Here is a 23,129-nt window from a genome sequence, read left to right on the forward strand (position 1 = left end):
AATTTATCGATAGATCTCAGGCAACAAAATGATGGGATATGCGTTGTCTCTTATGATAAATAGCCGATTTTCAACAGCACGACGCGCATACGCTGAAATTACTTTTACGCCGCATAGATGGAAGCAATTAAAGTTCTGTTTTTTCTTATAGAACCCAGTATACATTTATTAATATTTGAATTCCACCATCAGTTCCGAACATATTGTCTTCAAGATTAAGCTATGGCTACACTTAGGTTTTCTAAATAAAGGGTTATTATTTTCGATGTATAGAACTTTAAATTATCATTACTGTTCAAGATGGCGACAGATTTAACAGCTGTCAAGTGATTTATTCTCAGTTTGGTTTGGCAATTGATCATGAATAGACTCAAGCCTGAACAACGCTTGCAAATAGTGCAATTTTATTTCAAAAATTATGGTTCTATGCGGAATACGTATCGTGCACTACGTCCATTTTATCGTCGACAAAATCGTCCATCAGAGCAGTTCATTCGATTAACCATGGAACGTTTTCGCACCACGTTTATTCTTATTGAAAACTCGCATCTTGGTTTACGTGCTTACAAAATCCAACTCCTACAAGAATTGAAGCCAAACGATCATCAAGTAAGGCGTAGATTCGTCGAGTGGGCAGAAAACGAGATTGCCGTTGTTCCCGATTTTCATAAGCGAATTTTGTTTAGCGATGAAGCGCACTTTTGGTTGAATGGCTACATCAACAAACAAAACTGCCCCATTTGGAGCGAAGCTAATCCTCAAGTGTATGTCGAAACACCGTTACATCCAGAAAAACTGACTGTTTGGCGCGCTTTATGGGCTGATGGAATCATTGGTCCGTACTTCTTCAAAAATGATGATGGTCAGAACGTTACAGTCAATGGTGATCGGTATAAAGTCGGTATAGAGCCATGATTACTAACTCTTTCATTCCTGAATTGAATAACCATGATGTCCAGGAGATGTGGTTTCAACAAGACGGCGCAACATGTCACACAGCTCGTGCCACAATCGATTTATTGAAAGACACGTTTGGTGACCGCCTAATTTCACCTTTTAGACCTGTGAATTTGCCTCCAAGATCTTGTGATTTAACACCGCTAGACTACTTTCTGTGGGGCTATGTAAAGTCATTGGTCTATGCGGATAAGCCACAAACGCTTGACCATCTGGAAGACAACATTCACCGTATTATTGCCGATATACGGCCACAAATGTTGGAAAAAGTCATCGAAAATTGGACGTCCAGATTGGACTGCATCCGCGCCAGCCGTGGCGGTCATATGCCAGAAATCATAATTAAAATGTAATGCCACAAGATTATCTTTCGGATAAATAAAATTCATGTCAATCGAGTAATCCATCGTTGTTTTATTGCAACTTAAAGTTCTATACATCGAAAAAAAACACCCTTTATTTTCCATTTTGCAGAAACTACACTCACCAGCAAAAAAAAAAAACGGCCTCTAAAAACTAGACAAGTTTTTGTTATTGAAGTTTTTTTTCAAAAGTTTGAAAGCAAATTCTTTTCTAAACGTTCGCTGTTTTTATTGGAAATGCACTGTTTCAAAGCAAACGTCTCGGATTAAGCTGTAAAAACGTAACCAAATAAACATCAATTTAGTTTAAAGTTTAATTTAAAAATACTAAATAGAACATTAAGATTAAAAAAAAACTTTTAATTAAAAAGTTTGTTTTTGTTGGAATGAGAGCAATTGTTCATTTTTACGGTAAGAAACGTTTTTTTAGTATCATTGTCTTTTTTATTTAATTAAACAATAATATAGTATATATGTATAATAATGAATATTTTTCGTATTTCGTGTATGTTCGTATGGGCTCTCTCAAATTAAACCCCAAATGTAATCTCCCATCATATTTTCGTTGTACTGCCGTTTAAAGTCTTGGTGAAAACATCCACGTTATCTTTAAATTCGTCTACATGACAATTTAGCATACGAAGTTTATGAGACACTCTGCTTTGAAGCAAGTTTTGGTTAGTTGGTTAGTTTTCCATCAATTGTTTATAAATGTCAGCTCTACGATTTCCTAGGAAGCCATCAACTACTGCTTTAACACTCTTTCATGCTCGTTTTTCACAACCACTAAGAACTTTAGTAAAGTCATCATTTTTCATTATTTGTTTCATTTGTGCTCCAACAAAAAGAACCCCTTAAACTTTAGCTTCAGATAACTAACGAAAAATTCTCTCAAAGTCGGATTAAGAGCTTTCACAAATTGCTTCATTAAGCCTAATTTTATATGTAATAACGGCAAAATGCAGGCAAAGTGTACCCAATTTTCATCCTGATAACTGATTTTTAGTTTAAAATAGGCTTCATAGGCTCCGCAAAGTTTTAAATTTCTTGACAAAGCAAATTTTTTACTTCTAACTTTAATTCATTCACCATAAATAAAATCAAAAGAATCAACTTCATATTTACACTGTCTTGATGCCATTTTCTAACAGAGTAATACACAACTACAGTTGTTTCAGCTGAGATAGGCGAGTTACTACTAACTTTGATGCTACTTACATAGTTTATTTTCAAGTCAATCTTTGGCTTATAAAATAAATTAAAGTATACTGACCGACGTAAATCAGACAAAAGAAAACTTTGTGAAATAAAAATGGAAATTTGGATTTTCTTTCATGTCCAAAATTAGAATTTACGCATGAGAACAGGAACCCAAAAAAAATTGTTTTTTTGTTGACCGGTGTATCCAGTGTGGTCTCTTTATGTAAAACTAGCAAACTCTTGTTGAATGGCATGATGTTCTTCCTAAAGAGTAATTAGCAGATCATGAAGGCTGTTGCGTAAAGCAAGTTGAATACCCACGTCGTCCAAATATTCATTAACCACTCGTCCCTTGAAATTCCTGCCCACACCTTCACAGAACCCCATTGGCAGCCTTCATGATCTGCAAATTGTACAACCTGAAGCATTTCGTGCCATTGCACAATTTTTTTTTTCCAAAGTTACGTCCGAGCATTCCAAATTAGATATTTCCAGCCATAAAATGTTTTTATTTTATAAATCTTTATGTTCTTTTTGTCACATTGCAATTTTAAATATTGTAAAAAAAAACAGTTTTAGAAAAGACTATGGCCTACTGTTTCCAGTTGACAATAGCTACCGGCGCTTTTGGATTCTACGGCGTGTTTCAAATTTCTCGAAAAATTCATTGGTGCACCCGGCATATCAATCAAATTCAAATCTAATCAGTTTTTAGTGGCCGATTTTGTGAATGTGAATGTATATCTATTGCAACGTCTCTGTAAAAATAATAGTTTCAAGAACTATTTAAATTAATACAGCAAGTCAAGGTTCGACAGGGTGTCTCAAATATTTAAGAACAATGAAGAAATATCAAAACATTATATTTCAATTTATTTTTATGTAATGTCCCTTTTTTATTTCATGCTGTCCCTGTTAATCCAGGGATAATTGCTCAGAAAAGTTGACGCTATTGATCCGTTTTCCATTAAAAAATAGTAATGAAATAAAAACCATGTCATTTGTCATTTAAATTGTTATTTTAGTCCATTCAAGCCAATATAAGATATTTTGAAATTTCCTTCTTTCTCTTTAGATACCCTATATAACGCAGACTAACTAACTTAACTAACTTAAACAGTTCAGTAGTAATTTGAACAATGTTGCTGCCAAAAATCATGATTATGAACTAACATTTCTCAGAAAACCTTGCAAGACCTTCGCCTAAATATTAGGGAACAAATTTTATAATTACCTTTTAATATATACGACTTCTGCCTTTCCAAAATTAAAGTGCAACCAGAAAAGGACATTTCATAAATCATATTGACAGTAAAAACTTTTTTTTGTTATATTTTTTTCCTAGAAACATCTCAATGTTTGGAGACCAGTACGTAAAAATAACAAATTCTCTTTTATTATTTATTTATAAATTATTTCCTCTTCTTTCAGGTTTCACAATGTATACTACGTGCGTTATTTGGTTGGCATTTGTACCACTGTACTTTGGAACGGCTAACCACGTAGCACTGAGGATCACCAGCATGTCTGTTACGATAAGCCTTTCTGCGAGCGTAACGTTGGCTTGTTTGTTTTCTCCCAAGGTAATGCATTGTTGTTGTATGTTGTGTTTTAAGCAAGTGTGTAATAAAATATTTCCTGGGTAGGTTGGGACGAAAATTTACTTGCTAATAGTATTTTTCCTATCCTTTAAATGCCCTTCTTCAAATGGTCCCATACACAAGATGTATGTTCATGTGAGCTGTCTCACTTCTTCATGCCTTGGGTTTACTCTACACTCGATTGTTACACAGTCAGTGATGTCGTTTTCTGCGGTGACTACGCTTCCCCTCTATCTTAACTTCGATAATAAGCTTCGGCATCAAATAACGATTTCTTCTTGAAACACATTCATCTGTTTTACGATGTTCAACAGGTTTCTACTGCAAGTCATATTAGTGTAGGATGGTAGACCTTCTGCACCATACAGGAGAACACAGCAATGCAGAAACGAGAAGGTTCTTAAGTTTTGAAAATGTGTTTTTCGCCATTACAATTCACATCTTGACTCCTTCGTCGCTGATGTTCACAATCAGACTCTGCTACTATTTACAAAAATTCTGGTTTCCTCCTGCATTGATTTTTGTTGGCTTCTTCAACCGAGGAGGAGGAATCCAGAAGTTTTGTAAACAGTATTGTAGTAACCTGTGAAAAATTATTCAGACTCTGCCTTATTAAGCATATTGGGCAGATCTAGATATCTTATTGAATATAACTTACGATTGTATGCCTTTTTGTTGCATTTAAAAAGTTAGTTGGAAAATCTTCTCTATAAATAGACATGGGTGACAAAATACAACCATGTCTAACACCAACTGAAAAAGTTCTGTTGGCAGGGTTTTGATTAGGTACTGATTGCTTTTTTAGCTATACATCATTCTTATAAGGCCCGAACGGAACGTGAGACAAAGCATGATGCCGATGAGGTACAGTGCCATAAACAAAAGTTCGGTTACTGCGGGTTCGGGGAGCATGATGGCGGCTGTGGTGGTGACAGCCGCTACCTGCGACCAAAACCAAAAAATCCAACAAGCCGTTACGCCTGTGGAACAAGGTAAGTTAAGAGAATGCAAACTTTTCGATTACGGCCCAAAATAAGTTTCACCTTAATCTTGCCCTTCGAAGCCATTTGAAGGTCAATTAGTTGTTTTTAAATGGGCAATTGGACATCAACATTGTTGAGTAATGCTAAAAGTGGTGAAGACTATTAAAAGTTTTGATTCCTTCACACGCATGCTTTTTCGAAATTAATTTGTTGCTTAGAGTAGTCTCTACTTTGAAGGTTTAAACAAGGTCCAGGCGATATTTGAAATAAAATGTTCAGATAGAGAAAGACGACTTTGAGAGCAATTATGTAGACACTTTTGAAGGGAACACGGAAATATGGCTAAATAAAGAATATACAGTTGGTAAAAAATGGTAGGATAATAATTTAAAAAGCACGAGGCACACTTTCAAAGAATTGGTATGGGCATATGTAAAAAGGTAAATTAAGGGGCCTCCAAACCCTCCTGCGAGAAGGAATCAAGACAGTGGATTGTGAAAATGAAGTAAGTGATGTGATTTCAATAGAAAAAAGAATGAAAAAAGAATTTCAATTAATGCAGACTAGAGACAACCACTAAAACATGAATGCTGATGTTGGAGATTGTAAATTTGAATAAATTTTTGTACTTGGCATTCCACCATATTACTGTGAATTAAAAACCCCCTAGAATTGGTATAAGCGCCAGTATGGGTTTGTAGTAAGGCATAACATCGATTTTAAAATAGAGAGAGAGAGAGAATAAATACAGTGGATTTTGAAAAATGGACTAAGTGCGTCGAACATATGAGTGAAATAGAAAAAAGAACGTGGAAAGCTAATAATATGCCAAAAAATACTGATTCCATTATCCATTTAACAAATTCGTCTTTCTAGTGTATGCAAATTAGTGTGACCCTAGGAACAATTTGAGGTATTTCTTAAAAACTGAAAACTATACTCTATTAATCTTAATTATTGAAGACTATTATTATGGCATTTTCTTTAATTACCATTTAGGTACTTATTTCCAAACCTTTGAATAATTTACACATACTTTATTACATATTACGTAAAGTATACCTAGTTCATAAATAAGTTGTAGTGAATGGTCAATCCTCAAAACTGCCCAGCAACGGCAACATCGCGAGCACCGTAAAAAAAAGGTTGCCTGCAAAAAAGGGATCGGCGCTGCCGACCCTTAAGAGAGACCACGGGACGCTGGGTCTCGACATTACAACCCGTGCTAGCAAACGTTAAGCTTCGTTATTCATTTTCATATGTTTTTTCCTTTGTTTGTTAGTTGTAAAAGTTTGTTAAGTTGTAAAAGTTAAAAAATAAAGTTATCGAAAAATACAGTCCACTCAATCGAACAACAATCAGCGCAGCAAATAACGTGGACCTACGTTAAAACCCACCATTTTGGTCCTACGAACCGGATTGAAATATCGTTTAGAAGTCTTCTAGTCCCAGCGAGTGGAGAAGACAAACATTAGAGGTTCCTGCGAAATTACGTCGAATAGAATTGAAGCGAGTACAGCGGTTGGCAACCAGCAGACGGCAGGTGTCGACAAAGAGCAAGTAGGTCCATTCCATTTTCCAAAAATTCCATTTCACTCTCGAATATTTTCAATTTATTAGTTAGTTTTTTCCTAGTTTGTCATTCGGATTTGTACGTGCGCAGTATTAAATTTCGAGAAAAATGACGGAAGCTAACGAATCATTAAACGCGAAATCTCTCATAAATAAAAGGGGTATTCTAAAAGCTAGGCTAACAAAATTCGAGTCGCGAATTTCCCAATTTGAGCAACAAGAAATATCTTTATCCGAATTAAAATTACGCCTAAAAAAGATAGAAGAAACATGGGAAGAGTTCGATAAAATTCAATCAGAATTAGAAATACTAGATGCTTCGCAAGTCAACGAACGCGATGTATTTGAAGACAACTATTTCAGGGTAGTTTCTAAAGCTTCTGCAATGACAGAGTCACTAGAAAAGCTTGCGATGGCAAGCAGACAAACCGAAAGTCCAATTCAACAAGTAAGCAATTCTAATAATGTACTTCCAAATTTACCAACAATGAATGTTCCATTTTTTTCGGGATCTTACGAGGGTTGGATACCATTTTTCAAAATATATGAGTCAGTCATACATAACAGAATCGACCTGTCAAATGTTCAAAAATTTTACTATTTGCAGTCATATTTGAAAGGTGAGGCAGCGCAACTCTTACACTCATTAGAGCTAAGCGAAACTAATTATGACGTCGCGATCGAACTTTTAAAAGAGCGTTTTGAAAACAAAAAAATGTTAATTCACAATCATATGAAAAATCTTTTTGATTTAGCTCCGGTGCCTAGGGAGTCGCACGTAGCAACACGTAAGCTAATCGATACGATTCAGCGAAATACTCGCGCGCTACAAAATTTAAATGAACCGGTAAATCATTGGGACACTCCAATAATATTCGTAACAATAAGCAAATTAGATAATCAAACTCGCAAAGAGTGGGAAGCTTCCACTACCAAGATAACAAGCCCGAAACTAGAAGATTTATTGAATTTTCTTAAAAATAAATGTCAATTATTAGAAACAATAGACAATAAATCTGCTAGCAAGGACAAAACGCATTCTCACGTTGTAACTAATAACGAAAAGCATTCAAACCAATCCAAATTTAAATTCAGATGCTCTTTTTGTAAACAGGACACGCATGTCACATATAGGTGTCGCAAATTGCTTGCCATGTCAATTAAAAAGAGATTAAGCGAATTAAAAAGGGCTCAAATATGCACAAACTGCTTGCAAATCGGCCACAAAGCGGATGATTGCAAGGGAAAAACATGTCAAATTTGCAATAAACGCCATAACACCATGTTGCATGATCCTGACTTTAAACTCGAAATCAAAATAAATGAAAATGTCAAAAACAACGAACCACAAATCGATAATATAAGCGAAGACAAAACGGTCGCCTTAACATCCAATTTTTATTTGCCAAATAAAAATCAGGTATTATTAGCCACCGCGGTTATTAAAGTTCTTGACAGCGACAATAAATTTATTTCCTGTCGGGCGCTATTAGACTCAGGGAGTCAATCTAACTTTTGTACTAAAGAATTTTTTGAGCGACTTAAGTTACCAGGGAAACGTTTGGACTTGTCAATTTCAGGTATAAACGGATCACCCTCCAACATCTGTTTTCAAGTGGATACGCAGTTAATTTCTACTGACAATAAATACCAGGCATCGTTGCCACTTCTAGTTGTCGACCAGATAACATCTGAATTGCCACAATATTCTTTAGATGTTACTAGACTAAGTATTCCAAGCCATTTACATTTAGCTGATGATTGCTTTAACATTTCGCAAGGCATTGACGTTTTACTCGGCGCAACTATATTTTTTGACATTTTAAATTATGGTCAAATGAAACTGGGAAAGAAAAATCCCATATTGCAAAATACAAAACTTGGATGGGTATTAGCTGGTCCAATGCAATGTAACGGCTTTGACAATAAATCGGATAGTAAATGTTTTCTTAATGTTGACAAGTTAAGTCGACAAATTGAAAAGTTTTGGCAACTCGAAAACGTCGATAATCCACATTCAAAATTGTCTAACGAGGAACTCGATTGTGAAATCCATTTCCGTGAAAATACGCGAGTCAATTCGAATGGACAATACGAGGTAAAATTACCGCTGAAAGATTCTTATGTCGAATTAGGTCAATCACTGCCGACGGCGATTAAACGTTTACATTTTCTTGAAAAGCGGCTAGCCAGGGCACCCGACACAAAGGCTCAGTATATTTCCTTTTTACGGGAGTATGAAAAAATGGGTCACATGACTCGCTTAACTGAAAGGGAAGTAAATGAACCCGCCTTATTATATTATATTCCACATCATGTAGTTTTTAAGGATCAAAGTTGCACCACCCGCGCTCGCGTAGTTTTCGATGCCTCGTGCGTTACCTCAACAGGCTTAAGTTTAAACGAAGTAATGAAATTAGGGCCGAAGGTGCAGAGTGATTTATTTGATATTATTGTCCGAATGCGTACTCACAAGATAGCTCTTACGGCGGACATCGAGAAAATGTATCGGATGGTTTCAGTAAACAAAATTCATAGACCTTTGCAAAGAATTATTTGGCGCGAGGATCCCTCGCACAAAATAGCTCATTTTAATTTAAATACGGTTACATATGGACTAAAAAGTTCAAGTTTTTTAGCAACGCGTACACTCAATGAAATCGGGAGAAATTCAACAGATCCAAAAATCCGAAAAATCATAATGGAAGATTTTTATATTGACGATCTTATTTCGGGCGCAGAAAATGTTTCTGACGCGATAAAACTTAAGCAAAATGTTTCGGCTACCTTGTTAAAATCAGGTTTTAATTTACGTAAGTGGAGATCGAATGATCTAAGTGTTCTAGAAAATGATAATTTTAACACAAATTCAGAATTTTGCATAAGGAGCAGCGAGGAGACCAAAACTCTAGGGGTTATTTGGGATCCGATTAGTGATACGCTTTGTTATGCTTTTAATTTATCTATTAAAGCCGATCTAATTACAAAGCGAAGTATACTTTCCGGTGTTGCACAATTATTCGATCCTTTAGGCCTCATTAACCCGTGTGTGGTGAAGGCAAAATTAATTCTACAACAACTTTGGCAAATCCAAGCAGATTGGGATTCCGAAGTACCGCAAGGCATAAAAGAAAATTGGTCAAATTTTTTGGAAAACTTGCACTCGTTGAATGACATAAAGATTGATCGCAAAATTTTTAGCCCGGACTACACTAAAATTGCTTTACACGGTTTCTGCGATTCATCCATGCACGCGTACGGCGCATGCATCTATGCATTGTCCGAAAATTCCTATGGGGAAAGAAAATCAAATTTAATTTGTGCAAAATCGAAACTTGCACCTTTAAAAACACAAACACTACCTAGACTAGAATTATCAAGCGCATTACTTTTATCCCAGTTAATGTCGAAAGTAGTACGCATTTTACGAGTCCCAATTTCCTCAGTTACCTGTTGGACAGATTCTATGATAACACTTTCATGGATTAATTCGGAACCGAACAAGTGGAAAACATTTGTTTCGAATCGGGTTTCGGAAATACAAATATTAAGTGAAAATTCATCGTGGAAACACATTGAATCGGAAAATAACCCAGCTGATATTATTTCACGTGGTTTAAACCCATCGGAGTTAAAGAATTGCCAAAAATGGTTTCAAGGTCCTACCTTTCTTATCGAGGAAGAAAGCTCCTTTCCTAAAACGCATATTGTTAATATGCCCGACTTACCTGAGGCGCGAAAAGAAAACATCATTTTATCTTTTACTTTATTAAATAATCTTGGCTTAATAGAACGTTTTTCAACTTATCGAAAATTGATTCGTATCACCGCATATGTATTGCGATTTGGCTACAATTTAAGGCACAAAAAGGCAAGGCGATTTGATACACTGCTTCAATGTGAGCTTGACAATGCAATTACCAAATTATGTATCAATATTCAACATCAAGTTTTTCAGACGGAAATTAAATGTTTAAATTCAAATCAAAACATTCCAAGAGGCAGCAAGTTGCTTGCTTTAAGTCCATTTATCGACGAAATTGGTTTACTGCGCGTAGGAGGACGTTTGAAAAATTCTCATCTTGCTTTTAATCATAAGCATCCAATTGTTTTGCCCAGCAAACATCATTTCACTAGGCTTTTAATTGAACATTATCACAGAAAATATTTACACGCTGGTACCCAATTTATTCTCGCGCAAATAAGAGAGGATTTCTGGCCGCTGAACGCAAAAAACCAGATCCGCAGCGTTTTGAGAAAATGCATGGTATGCTTTCGTGTAAAACCTTTTAACATAAGTCAACAAATGGGTTCATTGCCTCAACCTCGCGTTACTCCCTCTAGACCATTTACATTCACCGGAATTGATCTAGCTGGACCTTATTTTACTAAGGCATCCAAAACTCGAACAAAAATTTTGATCAAAACTTACTTGACGGTGTTTGTTTGTTTGTCATCAAAAGCGGTTCACATAGAGATAATCACAGGTCTTACTTCTGAAGCCTTTATGGACGCGTTTAAGCGTGTCGTATCCCGTCGAGGACTTCCAAAGCATCTTTACAGCGATAACGCTAAAAACTTTGTGGGTACGAATAACATTTTTCACAAATTCTACGAAAGCGTTGCTCAAACTGCTAACAATGAAACTCAAAGTAATTATTTCTTGGAAAATCGCATTACTTGGCATTTTATACCCGCGAGATCTCCGCATCACGGTGGAATTTGGGAATCCGCTATAAAGTCATTTAAGAATCATTTACAAAAGGTAATTGGTGAAACAAAGTTAAATTACGAACAACTATATACAGTCGTTGTACAAATTGAAGCTATCTTAAATTCGAGACCTCTCCTTCCCTTATCAAGTGATCCCACGGACCTACAATCTCTGACGCCAGGGCACCTATTAATAGGTGGAAATTTATTAACCACACCTCAACATGACGTAACCGAAATTCCCAGCAATCGTTTGAAAAATTTCCATCAGTTGCAGCAATTGGTTCAAAATTTTTGGAAGCTTTGGAGTCATTCCTACCTCCATACTTTGCAGCAGCGTGGAAAATGGCACGTAAAATGCGAAAACATCAAAGTGGATGCGTTAGTTCTACTCAAGGACGAAAATTTGCCGCCGTTACAATGGTCAATGGGTCGCGTTGTAGCAGTCCATCCTGGAACCGACAACTTGGTGCGAGTGGTTTCCATACGCACAAGGAACGGAATAGTCAAGCGGTCAATCAACAAGATATGCCCGTTACCCGTGGACGAGATCAATACTTCTGCGCTTTGAAGTCCGCTGGACATTTCAAGGCCGGCGGGATGGTCAATCCTCAAAACTGCCCAGCAACGGCAACATCGCGAGCACCGTAAAAAAAAGGTTGCCTGCAAAAAAGGGATCGGCGCTGCCGACCCTTAAGAGAGACCACGGGACGCTGGGTCTCGACATTACAACCCGTGCTAGCAAACGTTAAGCTTCGTTATTCATTTTCATATGTTTTTTCCTTTGTTTGTTAGTTGTAAAAGTTTGTTAAGTTGTAAAAGTTAAAAAATAAAGTTATCGAAAAATACAGTCCACTCAATCGAACAACAATCAGCGCAGCAAATAACGTGGACCTACGTTAAAACCCACCAGTGAATGTTTGAAAACTTATTTCAGATTCCATGGAAGCTAAAACGAAAATCGAAACCAAAGACTCAGGCACCCAAACCACGCCGACCAACGGTCTAAACAGTTGCTCAGTAGAAAACATAGGAAAATTTAACAATAACTGCAGTATTAACGGACCAGTACTCCCCGCACAGATCAAAGAGTTGTCTTTATAGCAGCGTCCGGTCAGTAGAACTTCCAGTTTAAAGGTTAGACGGGATCCGGTGCAGGTGTAAAACATGTTTTATACGTCTTCTTAACAGAGAGTAGATATATTCGTAAAATAGGTATGGTAATGTAATATCTAAATAACCGTTCATGTTAATATTACGGCTTGAACGTTTCGTTAATCACATTCGCTCGGGAGAATAACAGATCAGCAGTAAATTTTAATCATAAATATTTTTTTTACTATAAATGTGATTTTGGTCATTTTCGTTGGATGCGGTGTGGATAAATCGACTTTTCTGAAAAAAAAATCAAAAGTCGTCTGAGCCCGTTCCAATAAGAAGAAGCAGAAGACTTATTGACAATTTCACTCACGATTGAAAACAATGAAATTGTTAAAATGGAAAAAGTATTAATCACAACCCAATAACATCCAGAAGACAAGAATCATTGGTTTCTGGTGTTTTTCAAAGAGACTTCCACAGGCTACTGTAACACTATTTACAAATCTTCTGGATGCCTCCTGTGTCGGTTCTTGATAAATCGAACTTGCTCACGTTTCGCTAATCATCTTGTTGGCTTCTTCAGATCTTAACTGAAACTGGTCTGCATTCTACTCTGTACCTGTTTATATACTGTTTAAGGATAGCGGAGCTAAAGGAGGTACACCGACATTGCCTAGAATGACCATATTAGTGAAAGATTCTGGGATTTTTCTTTGGCAGACGAGTTAATTATATACAAGAATTGTAGTTTGATCTAAAAAGAGTTAGTGTCCGGTTTCATGATTATATTCGGCAATTGTTTAGTCTTAAGGGTCTTTGATGTTCTGTTAGCATTATTGATATTTATCGTCCTACCTCTTCAATGAATTATTTGTCGCATATGCGTAAAATGTTGTAAACTCCTGGTACATCAAACGGAACTTTGTCTGACAGATCGAAGATATTGAGAGATTTTTGGAAAAGTAGGAAATCTGATTTTAACTTTATAGTTCTTAAACACTTTTGATAGGTGGTCATTAATGTTTTGAATGTAAGGAAGGACCACAGTGGCCAGTGTGGGATAGCTTTCGGGTCCATTTTCTTTGGGAGGTTTTTTAAAAATACTCTTATTAAGATGAAGTCACTTTAAACTCATAGGGAAAATAATATACGACAAAATATTATCCTGAAGAAATGTCTGCTAAATATATACAATAAATTCATAGCTAGAAATATCTATACATAATTACATTATACATTACATCGTCGTTGAAATTAATTATAATAGGATTTATGTTGTTTTGTATAGAAATGTAAGAGTCCTCAATTTTTATAATGTGTTGTACTCAATTTTTCCAGCTCTCAATTAGTATATTGTTCGTTACCTTTTCTATCAAATTTATAACACTGGGACTTAAAGTAGGAGTAACATTTTCTGCTCGGACCTGTGATTTTTTTAGGTGCTTTCGTCTGACAGTTTTGAGTAGAATCCTTTGGAAACAGTGTCGTGTGTATCGAACCATATTTCATCAAGGTAAATTATGGATCTGTTGTCCAATCTATATCTGCGTAACCTGTGTGATTCCATTACTACTTGCCTTTTGTCTATTTTGCAGTACTTAAATCCCATTTTACAAACAACTCTATGGAGGTTCGCACGGCTTATATTTATATTCATCTTCTTCTAGCTTTTTTTTTCAGTTTATCCAAGGTAGGAACAACTTCGCTTTGAAAAAGACAATATATTTTGCTTCTTATTGGGTCCTGATCACTAATGTCTAAACGGTGAATTGGAAAATCACTGCGTTTATTCCATTTCTTCAATTCTTCACTATTAATAATATTGATATTGGGGTTTGGCGTCTCACACATTTTCCGCAACCTGTTTTTCATCGAACGACAAATTCAACACGACATAAACGCACAGTAAAAAACGATTATGCCCACCCCTCCCTTGTCACTCAAGTAACATTAAATTTTTGTTAATGGTTTCACCCAATAACAATAATAATAACACCGTTAAAGTTTTAGTGAGGAGGGTCCGTCGAAAGCCACTACGATTAAGATTGAGATAGACTATACAAAAAAATATCCACTGGTTAGGGTACACCAACGAAAGCAATTTGTAGAATCGTTGATCATCCAGCAGCTAAATTACTGCGCACTTGATGGGATATCTTCCCAGTATTTTGGTACAAAATAAGAAAAGGATTGTTGAAATGAAGCAGTTTTATGTTGTGAAATCTTAAATTTTCCTTCATTTCTGATATTGTGGGTGCGACTATACCGTTTTAGAAGCTATCGACGGCTGGATTTTATAAATAAATGTAAAAATATGATTCTTTCTCCAAATTTTCTTATTTAAAATTGAATATTGATTTAGATATAGTAATTGTTTATATGCTTTCGGTCCCCATTTCCCATAAAAAAATTTTCATTTCAAACAGATATAAATTTAAGATCAAAATTTATAAACATTGTTGATAAATCTATTATTTTCCCAGCGAACGTATTTATTATATATCAACGAAGGGTCCTGAAATCTTCCATTTACTTAATGTTATTATTATATTAATATAATTAATTAATATTATACGGTGTTGGGGCGGACTTATCGTGGTGGGCAAAAATTGCTAAATATTGGTAAGCGGTCCAACACAAGTATTTATCTTTCCATTCGTAAGAAATTCCAAAAAGTGTCAATGGTTTACGTTGGGAAAGCGAAAACACTTTTCGATTCGTTTGCTGAGTAAGATATTGTTGTAAATTGTTATTGTTTATAGTTGTTAATTATTTTTAATGTTATATAAGTGCCGCGCAATTATTTATCGAATTTTATTAGCGCTCCGTTCTACAGCTACATCCATTTATGTAAGGTAAAATACTCAATACAAGGTGGAAGCATAGCATTTTTTTAAGATATTTTGTTTTGATTTAAACAAAGCAAAACGAGCGCCATGGTCGGAAATGATTGTGTGTTTACTGTGATTGACTGGTCGATAAAATAAAACAACCTAAATTATAAACAAATTTAACCAATAACCAAACAAGTTATCCTATAGCCAGTATTCTCTCGCTTCTCGCAAGATTCATCAACATTTATCATATATAATAATAAATATAATAAAGATTTTTTACAATGACATGATGAATTGCGCGGGAGCCAACGAATACTTAAGTCACTTTCATTATTTGCCATGCCAGTCCTAGTGCGGTGTGGGTCAATTTACGTGTTTTGCCATCATCATTTCTTCAACACTAAAAATAGCGTATCAAACATGTCCCGGTAGTATACTCGTAAAAACGAAAGAATTTTATTTCAACAGAATAAAAATTAGGCATTATGTATTAGGTGCCCCGGGAAAGTTATAAAAAGCCATAATCGACCGAACAAGTAGTCAAGATCTCCTAATCTTATCTATATGCTTGCATTATTTTTAGCTACTACTGAAGGAACTGAAAGATATTTTATCATTTGACCAAAATATTCTTCAGAAACATTCAAATTCATGTCTTGGTGCTATTGACATATTTTCTTATAGATTCTACAATCTACATTAACATTTTCAAATTTGTCGCAAATGCAAAAAATTTAATATAAATCAACGAAATGAACTAGGGGGAGAATGAGGTTTAAAAAAAAGGTTTAGAAAAAAGGGAGTCATAACTGCTAACATAAATCCCCAAATCAAAACAGTGCCGGTAAACTTAACATTCTTTTTAATACAGTAGTCATACTTCTCCAGTATTACCAACGCATACTTCACTTCCAAATAATGGAATCTCATTGATGCGGAGAACATAATTTATGTTCCTTTGCCCGCGCTTAGTCTATTTTTCTTTGGAATCTTTCTCTTTTATCCATAAAGATCTCAATTATATATCAAACAAAAGCAAAATAATTATTCGAACTTATTTTGTAAGTTTTGCTCTTGAAAAATTATTTTTCTACTCCTTTCTCTTAAATGCCCAAGTACCCACTGATCTAGGGTGCGGAAAGTGTTATTTTACCACGCTAGTTTCGTTTCCCACAGATTAAGACCCAATAAGGACATCGCAATTAGCGATAGGATGTTTTCGGAGATTTTTCCCACAGCTTGAATTTTCACGTTTACTAATTCTGAGGGTCATGTCACTGTCAAAATGTATCCAAAAACTAAAGGTCGTAGAAAAAGTATGGCCATTTACCACACTAGTTTCATAATATACTATTGTGGTTGCCTGATTCTTTTTTAAATCATCTAACTCGATATTGAAATAATACTACCGACTTCGAGTTCCCTATAAACAAACCAAATATCTTGAAAAATATCAAAAATATACTAAATGTTTACGTGATTGCTCAGTTTGATGCAGAATAGAATTAATTAGTTTCACAAATTTAATAATTCTTTTATCTCTAAAAACGATAAGCTTCACATACCATAAGTCTTTATAAGCCGGTAATTTAGTTTCAGCGTATTTTTGAACCTTGGCACTGTTAAAAACGGTAAGGCAATTATGATTATGGATCCTTGTAAAATCCACTATAGCGGGCGAATTATTAAAACTGCCTGGTGATGACGTATAGAAAGAATAATATCAGACATTTTTAAGCACAACAGAAAACGAATTTTTTTCAGACGGTTTGTAAGAAACATTCAGGTGCTCTAACCCTAAAACCATTAAGATTTTATCGTTTTGTAAAATTACCCTATCCAGTGTGCCCAATATGTGGGAGATTGGAGATATGGCGATATTCTTTAAAACTTTCCTAACTTAAAAGGAGATAGAGATCTTCTATAGTTTCCGATATTCCCGTGCTATCCCATAGTGGACACATTCACTATATATTACTTTACAGTTAAATTAAGTATAAAAGACAATTTCAACTAAATAATAATAGGGGTCTATAATAAAAGTTTTAAAATAATGAAGCATCGTACTTATTTACTTTATTTTATTGCCAAAAATCAAAAACGGAAAAAAAGTATATTACGCCTTTAGACTTTGTTTAACCAGCCAAATAAAAGCTAAATTAATAAATAAAATGATATTAATATATTTATAAGCTTAGACCCCTACCATTATATGTAGTTTAAATTATCTTTTAATGTTCAATTACAAGTTACGACACATACAGGGGGTGCCATTTAAAAAATAGTGTAAATATACAAAACGCGAATCGTGGCAACATCGTCGAATGGTTATCACTTAAAAATTTCCTTTTGTAGCATAACACAACATAAACTTGGGTCCTTTATTCGGTATATATAAAAATTGAAAGGTATTCAAAATATTCTAAAATAAATAAAACAGTTTATGGCGACGAAAAGTCGCGTCACAGGCATCCACTATCACTTTGAATAAGTCTTGAAACATACTCTCCGAATGTGCATCAACATATAGGTTGTTCAACTGAAAATGAGGAAATGTGTCATTGTTTTTGTAGATATTACTATTTCTCAGATTGGATAGTAGGTCATCTTACATGGATCACGCTGTACAAAAATACCTTAACGCTATTTAGTAATATAAAATTTTCTCTTTTATTTTATTATTTCTATATATAAATTAGTTTATGACAAAAAATCTTAAATACCTCAAGATTTAATAATGTCATTACCAATATTTCATTGAGGATTTTTCCTTTGACGTTGCGATATTTTGCAAAACTTTTTTTTATTTTGAATTTGATTAAAATAGGTAGCTGCCAAAAATCCATCGATATTGTTCTACTAAACAAAAAAATGTGTTTATTTTTAACTTATTTATTTATTTTTAATTTATTTATTATTTACCTGCAAAACATAAGCCATTAAACAACAATATTGTTTACCCAAATTAATAGTAATCAAATCAAGAATAAATTATAATGAGGACTACTTTTAAAACTTGCATCTCCTGGTAATTGCGATGAAAAGAGACGAATAATAAATTTTCCACACAATCGCGTCAAATTGGACCGGTTTAAAGAAAAAACGTGATTGTTCTGAAACGGCTGTAGAAATACGAAAAATAATGTTAATTAGTTTTGTAATTACTCTGACAGGGTATAAGTTTTATCGATTGTAAGTTAGACTTAAGAGTAGATTTAATACCAACTAGAAATCCATAAATTACGAAATTTTAATGGTGCTGTGAAATACATTAAACTGTACATAAAATACGAAATAAGTAATTTGTCGAATTGTGAAAAACGAAAATATTTATTCAAGCAAAATATTGTTGTTATTAATGTAAATGTACGAACATAGGGCCGGATCGAACCAATTAGCCAAAAGTTTATTTAAATAAAACAGATAATGACTTTGCAATGTGACAGCTTGTTGCAAATTTTTTTTTCAATGCAAACCCGTATTCTGTTCGGCTAAGGCACGCAAATTTTTCCAGTATCAAGGGAAAATAAAACTGGTAATACAAATTTAATTAAAACCCGTCTAACAAAACTGTCCTCTCGAAGAGCTCTAGTCGAGAACCAAAATACTCGATATTTATCTAACACTTTATTGTAACAAATAATCGAAAACAAAACACGGAAAAATAAATTAAAAGCTATGCGGTCTATCTATACACGTTTCGGGAAAAAAATATGACCTTAACCTGTCATTGAATGAGCCCCAATGCAGGAATTCTGGTCATATTAGCGGCGAAATGTTATACCTAGAAAGTAAAAAGATATTTTGTCAAGGTAGCGATAAGTGATACTATTAACACCTTGACTTTATTGTAATATAGCCTCCAATTAATGTGCGAATAACGTGTACCTGTCTTATTTAGTGTTTGAGACATTATACTCAATAAAGTTATTCGAAGAAGAAGAAGACTTTGTTTAAGAAACTCGCGTTTGAACCTTCTGATTGTTGTCAAAAAACATTTCCCGTTAGATTATTTAGTAATGATTGAATTATTGAATGAATTAATATAGCTGCAAAACTTATTTTTGTAGCTTTTAAAGATTCACAAAAAACACAAATTTATTTCTTAAATTTAAAGATAAATACTTTTGTGATGATCAAAAAATGTTAAATATTGCGCTAGATTTTTTACTAGTAATTCAATTAGTTAAAGAATTAACTTTGCTACTAAATTTATTTTTTAACATTTAAAGATTCAAATAAAATGAAACTCAAAAAATATTTTGCATGATACGACTTAATGATTTAAGGAATTAATTTTTTAATAAAGAAAAACATTATTAATTATTTAATGACTAACTTTGATACTAAATTTATTTTTTAACATTCCCTGTTTTACTTTGATGTCTTACTTCTAGGTCACCCAATATAAACCACTACAACACTGAAAATTAACACTATTTTTAAAAATACCGAAATCCTGTGTAGGACAGTCTTTTTGGAGTTGGTTATTCCGGTAAAAATAATGCAAAAAATAAATACCCTAAAGTCAAATCGAAAAATACGCTTGGGTATAAATTTTGGTTAGTTACGAAATAACCGGAGAAATTTTCTAAATTTGTTTTTTTTTACCCTTATTTATTTAAAAAAGGTTAGAGGAAAATTTAACTACCTACCAAAAAAATGATTATCATTGCAACAACCTTTAAGAAATAAAATGGTACTCGGTTATCTTTTCTGTCGACGAAATGAACTAACTTTTGCTAAACATTTCTTCACTGATGAAGGAGGATAAAAAGGGGTACAAAAATATCTATAACTTTTTTTTTTTGGTATATTTCGGTAAATAACTACGCATAGTCATCACAATAAATAACAGATAAATTCTAAACCGTTGGACCTTACACAGTCAATTAAGCATTCTTAAACAATATACACGTTATCGCCTAATTACAGTCCAAATGATACCCACTTGCAATAATGTCATAGGTTGGGAAAAGGAATGGAGGAACGTTCCTTTGGGTTTTTGGTCCAACATACCCCCCAAACTACATGAGAAACTTAAATATTCGCTAGTATAAATATGGTTTTAGGAAACCAGATAGTCAGAATGGATTTTGTTGGAACACCTACATCCTCAAAAACGCCACGGGTTTTAATAATAGATTAGAATTAATAGAAACAAGTTCAGTTATGCCATAAATTTGCTTTTAAGTGGCAATAATACCTACCAAGTTTACAAGCATAACCTAGCAGAGACTCTGTAAAAATACGAAAAAACGTCTTTTTTTTCGCGATATTTCAAACAGAAATTTTACGACATAAGTTTATATGATCCCTTTACTTGTTTCTATCCCCTGAATAGGCTATTAAAGTTGCTCCATTCTAATTCGGACCGGCCTGTATTTTGTGTGGTATGTGTTTGGACTATACTTTTTGTTCCCAGCTAATATGATATCATTACAAACAAGTCTAATTTGACCTATCGATAACCATTTCCAAAAAAAATCCTAAGACTTTAACCAAAATTTGCTGCTATGTTTACCTTTACTTATTTTCTGGCCCTTTTTACCCTTATCTCCGGCCGAGGCTGCCTCACGGCTATCTGTAGCCATTACTTCTTCTGTACCATCGGCGCGTTCTTGAAGCTGCGTCTTCAAGGTTTTTTTAATGTTTGAGATCTGAAACAAAAATTAAAATGGCAAATTCTATTCAAACCAACGGGAACTCCAGTTAATTGGTCATGAACTAAATGTTCATTAAAAATTTGCAAAATTAATAATATTAACACCATATGAATAAGACATGTGATTTTTGATGTTTAGTTAAAAATGGTGCCAGAAGCATTTTTCTACGAAGATTTTTTCAAAATCTAAAAACGCAAGTTATTTTTTTACTTTAAATCAATTGTTTATACTAAACCCTGTGTGAATATAAAAATATTTTTAACTGAATGAATGCACAAAATTAAATGGTTTTATTTCACATTGTTTACTTCAGGTTTAAAATTATATTGCTGAATTATATGTATTAAAATCATCTGGTGGATTATGCACTTGCTTTCAAATATTTTGAATTAATTTATTGATTTTTAAGTTTATTTAACCATTACCTCTGTTTCAATTTCTATTTGTCTCAGCATTGCAGTATTTTTTTCAGCGTTAGCCCTTCGGATCTGCGTTTCAACACAACTGAGTACTCCTTCACAGGCAGAACTCCAATCCTGAAGGCAATTAACTATAACGTTTATATCTTCAGGTCGGATGTCCCGACCAATGGCATAATCCACTTCCAATTGGCTATTTTTCTGATCCAGTTTTCCATGGATGATATCTGTCCATAAAAACAGCAAGTAGTAAGAATTTTGAAATGTTTTTCAAAAAATTATTAAATTTACCAGCATAGATAGCCTCTATTATTAGATCCTCCAAATCGCGAACGTTTTTAATTTCCAACTCCTTGAGCAAACTATCATATGGAATGCACTGAAATGTTATAAATATTCACATATAACAAAAACTAAACTTCAAACAATTACATAGATCATTTTTATTGCACATTTTTCAAAAGATATGAAGGACAAATCACGTACAGGTCTTAACAAAAAATAAATAAATATGGATACATGTTTTAGAAATAATCTGTTTAGCAGGAAGATAATAATAACCTCTAAGTATAATAATAAACAGCTTTTATTATCATTAAAGCAAACAACTCGTCTCAGATAAATCTAGTCTTGATTTTAAAAGATGAGAAAAAAGAAAAAAGGAACAAAAAAATAAGACCAAAATGCTAGTTGCTATGACAAAAAAGCTTACAAACCATATGTAAAAAGGAATATAACAAATTAACAAAAACAAAATTAAAGAGAAAGAGAACAATTTTTTAGGTATATTTTGGGTCTCTGTTGTGTGAGTTCATTCAAAACTTTGACAGTGTTATAGCTAAAGCAGCATTTGAATTGGGTTGAATCAAATTGAGAAAAACAATTGAGAAACTTATTCACAGCTCAGATATTCATTGAGGTAATACTCTCCATAAGGAACCTCCATTAATAGTGATATCAAGAAATTTTCTGGGAATTTTGATGTTCAAAAATTGTTGTTTTCCTACAAAATGATCAAAGAAAACTCACCTTTGATTTAGTTGCAAGTGTAACAATAGTCAAATGTTGAAGCTTCTTTCTCTGAGATGGAGTCAACTCAATAAAATCCTTCTGATTGCAAATGTAGTCTTTGTAAGTCCCATATGCAAACAGATTTAAGGTATTCAGGTAAACTTTATGTGTACTCTCCAACTGAAATAAAGTAAATTTGATGTATTAATGCATTTTTTACAATATCATATATTTGTGTAACTTCCTTAATTGAGCATGAATAGAATTAAGACACATGATACAATATAAACGATTTTTACTTAAAAAAAAAAACGTATCATAGAGTAAATAAAATGTAGTCATCAGGAGGATCAGGTACTGTTACAATTTTTCATAAATGAAAGTGCTAAAAACTAGTACACACACAATACCTCCAAAACATTTGGCATATCAAGCAGTTCTCCAAAAACATAAACACCGGGAGCTTCGAGCGCCTGCTTTACTAATTCAGTACAAGCAGCCCCTTTGGTGGTTTTTGCTAATATAACAAATTGTTCCAGTGCATTCGGAGACGTAGAACTTTTATCCACGACCATTTTTAACAAATATTTTTTGGTTACAAATTTCAGCAGGACAATTTAAATGTGCCAAACTATTTTTGCAAACACAAAAAGGAAAATATTAGGGTTATATGCAGAGATCTATATCGCAGTAAGTCGTTTGTCAGT

General features: G+C 33.9%; 2 protein-coding genes across 6 annotated transcripts in view; one reads left to right on the top strand and one right to left on the bottom strand.

The window, feature by feature from the left end:
* LOC132702882 (metabotropic glutamate receptor 2-like) overlaps window positions 1–17,512 on the top strand; it is a 410,472-nt gene extending 392,960 nt beyond the window's left edge. For 2 of the 3 annotated variants that reach the window (XM_060671733.1, XM_060671730.1), the window contains 3 exons: window positions 3,951–4,102; window positions 4,926–5,112; window positions 12,326–17,512. In XM_060671733.1, coding sequence (XP_060527716.1) covers window positions 3,951–4,102; window positions 4,926–5,112; window positions 12,326–12,492 — 506 coding nt within the window. In that variant the 3' untranslated portion in view covers window positions 12,493–17,512. Of the gene's footprint in view, window positions 1–3,950; window positions 4,103–4,925; window positions 5,113–6,181; window positions 6,491–12,325 lie in introns of those variants that run through there. The other variant, XM_060671731.1, reaches the window with a different exon arrangement.
* Window positions 17,513–17,692: 180 nt separating this feature from the next.
* LOC132702883 (COP9 signalosome complex subunit 7b) lies at window positions 17,693–23,117 on the bottom strand. Of its 3 annotated transcripts, none has more exons than XM_060671736.1 (6): window positions 22,833–23,117; window positions 22,441–22,602; window positions 21,703–21,790; window positions 21,418–21,638; window positions 20,851–20,986; window positions 17,693–17,865 (listed from the first exon to the last, which is right to left on the bottom strand). In XM_060671736.1, the coding sequence occupies exons 1-6, from the start codon at window positions 22,995–22,997 to the stop codon at window positions 17,846–17,848; spliced, it is 792 nt and encodes a 263-aa protein (XP_060527719.1). In that variant the 5' UTR covers window positions 22,998–23,117; the 3' UTR covers window positions 17,693–17,845. The 3 variants fall into 3 exon arrangements, with proteins under 3 accessions (XP_060527719.1, XP_060527718.1, XP_060527717.1); XM_060671735.1 differs by lacking the exon at window positions 17,693–17,865 and adding an exon at window positions 17,879–19,110; XM_060671734.1 differs by lacking the exon at window positions 17,693–17,865 and having other exon boundaries at window positions 20,111–20,986.
* Window positions 23,118–23,129: the final 12 nt, after the last annotated feature.

Source organism: Cylas formicarius, unplaced genomic scaffold (assembly GCF_029955315.1).
Source record: "Cylas formicarius isolate icCylForm1 unplaced genomic scaffold, icCylForm1.1 PGA_scaffold_6__28_contigs__length_40554024, whole genome shotgun sequence".
Classification (NCBI taxonomy): domain Eukaryota; kingdom Metazoa; phylum Arthropoda; class Insecta; order Coleoptera; family Brentidae; genus Cylas; species Cylas formicarius.

What these genes read in the sequence shown, in the direction of transcription:
- LOC132702883 (XM_060671734.1), bottom strand. Translation starts at nt 22,997, where the DNA reads ATGGTCGTGGATAAAAGTTCTACGTCTCCGAATGCACTGGAACAATTT. An exon ending in CACTTGCAACTAAATCAAAG is followed by an intron (nt 21,791 to 22,440) that starts GTGAGTTTTCTT and finishes ATAACATTTCAG; the next exon opens with TGCATTCCATATGATAGTTT. An exon ending in AAATAGAAATTGAAACAGAG is followed by an intron (nt 20,987 to 21,417) that starts GTAATGGTTAAA and finishes TTTTTGTTTCAG; the next exon opens with ATCTCAAACATTAAAAAAAC.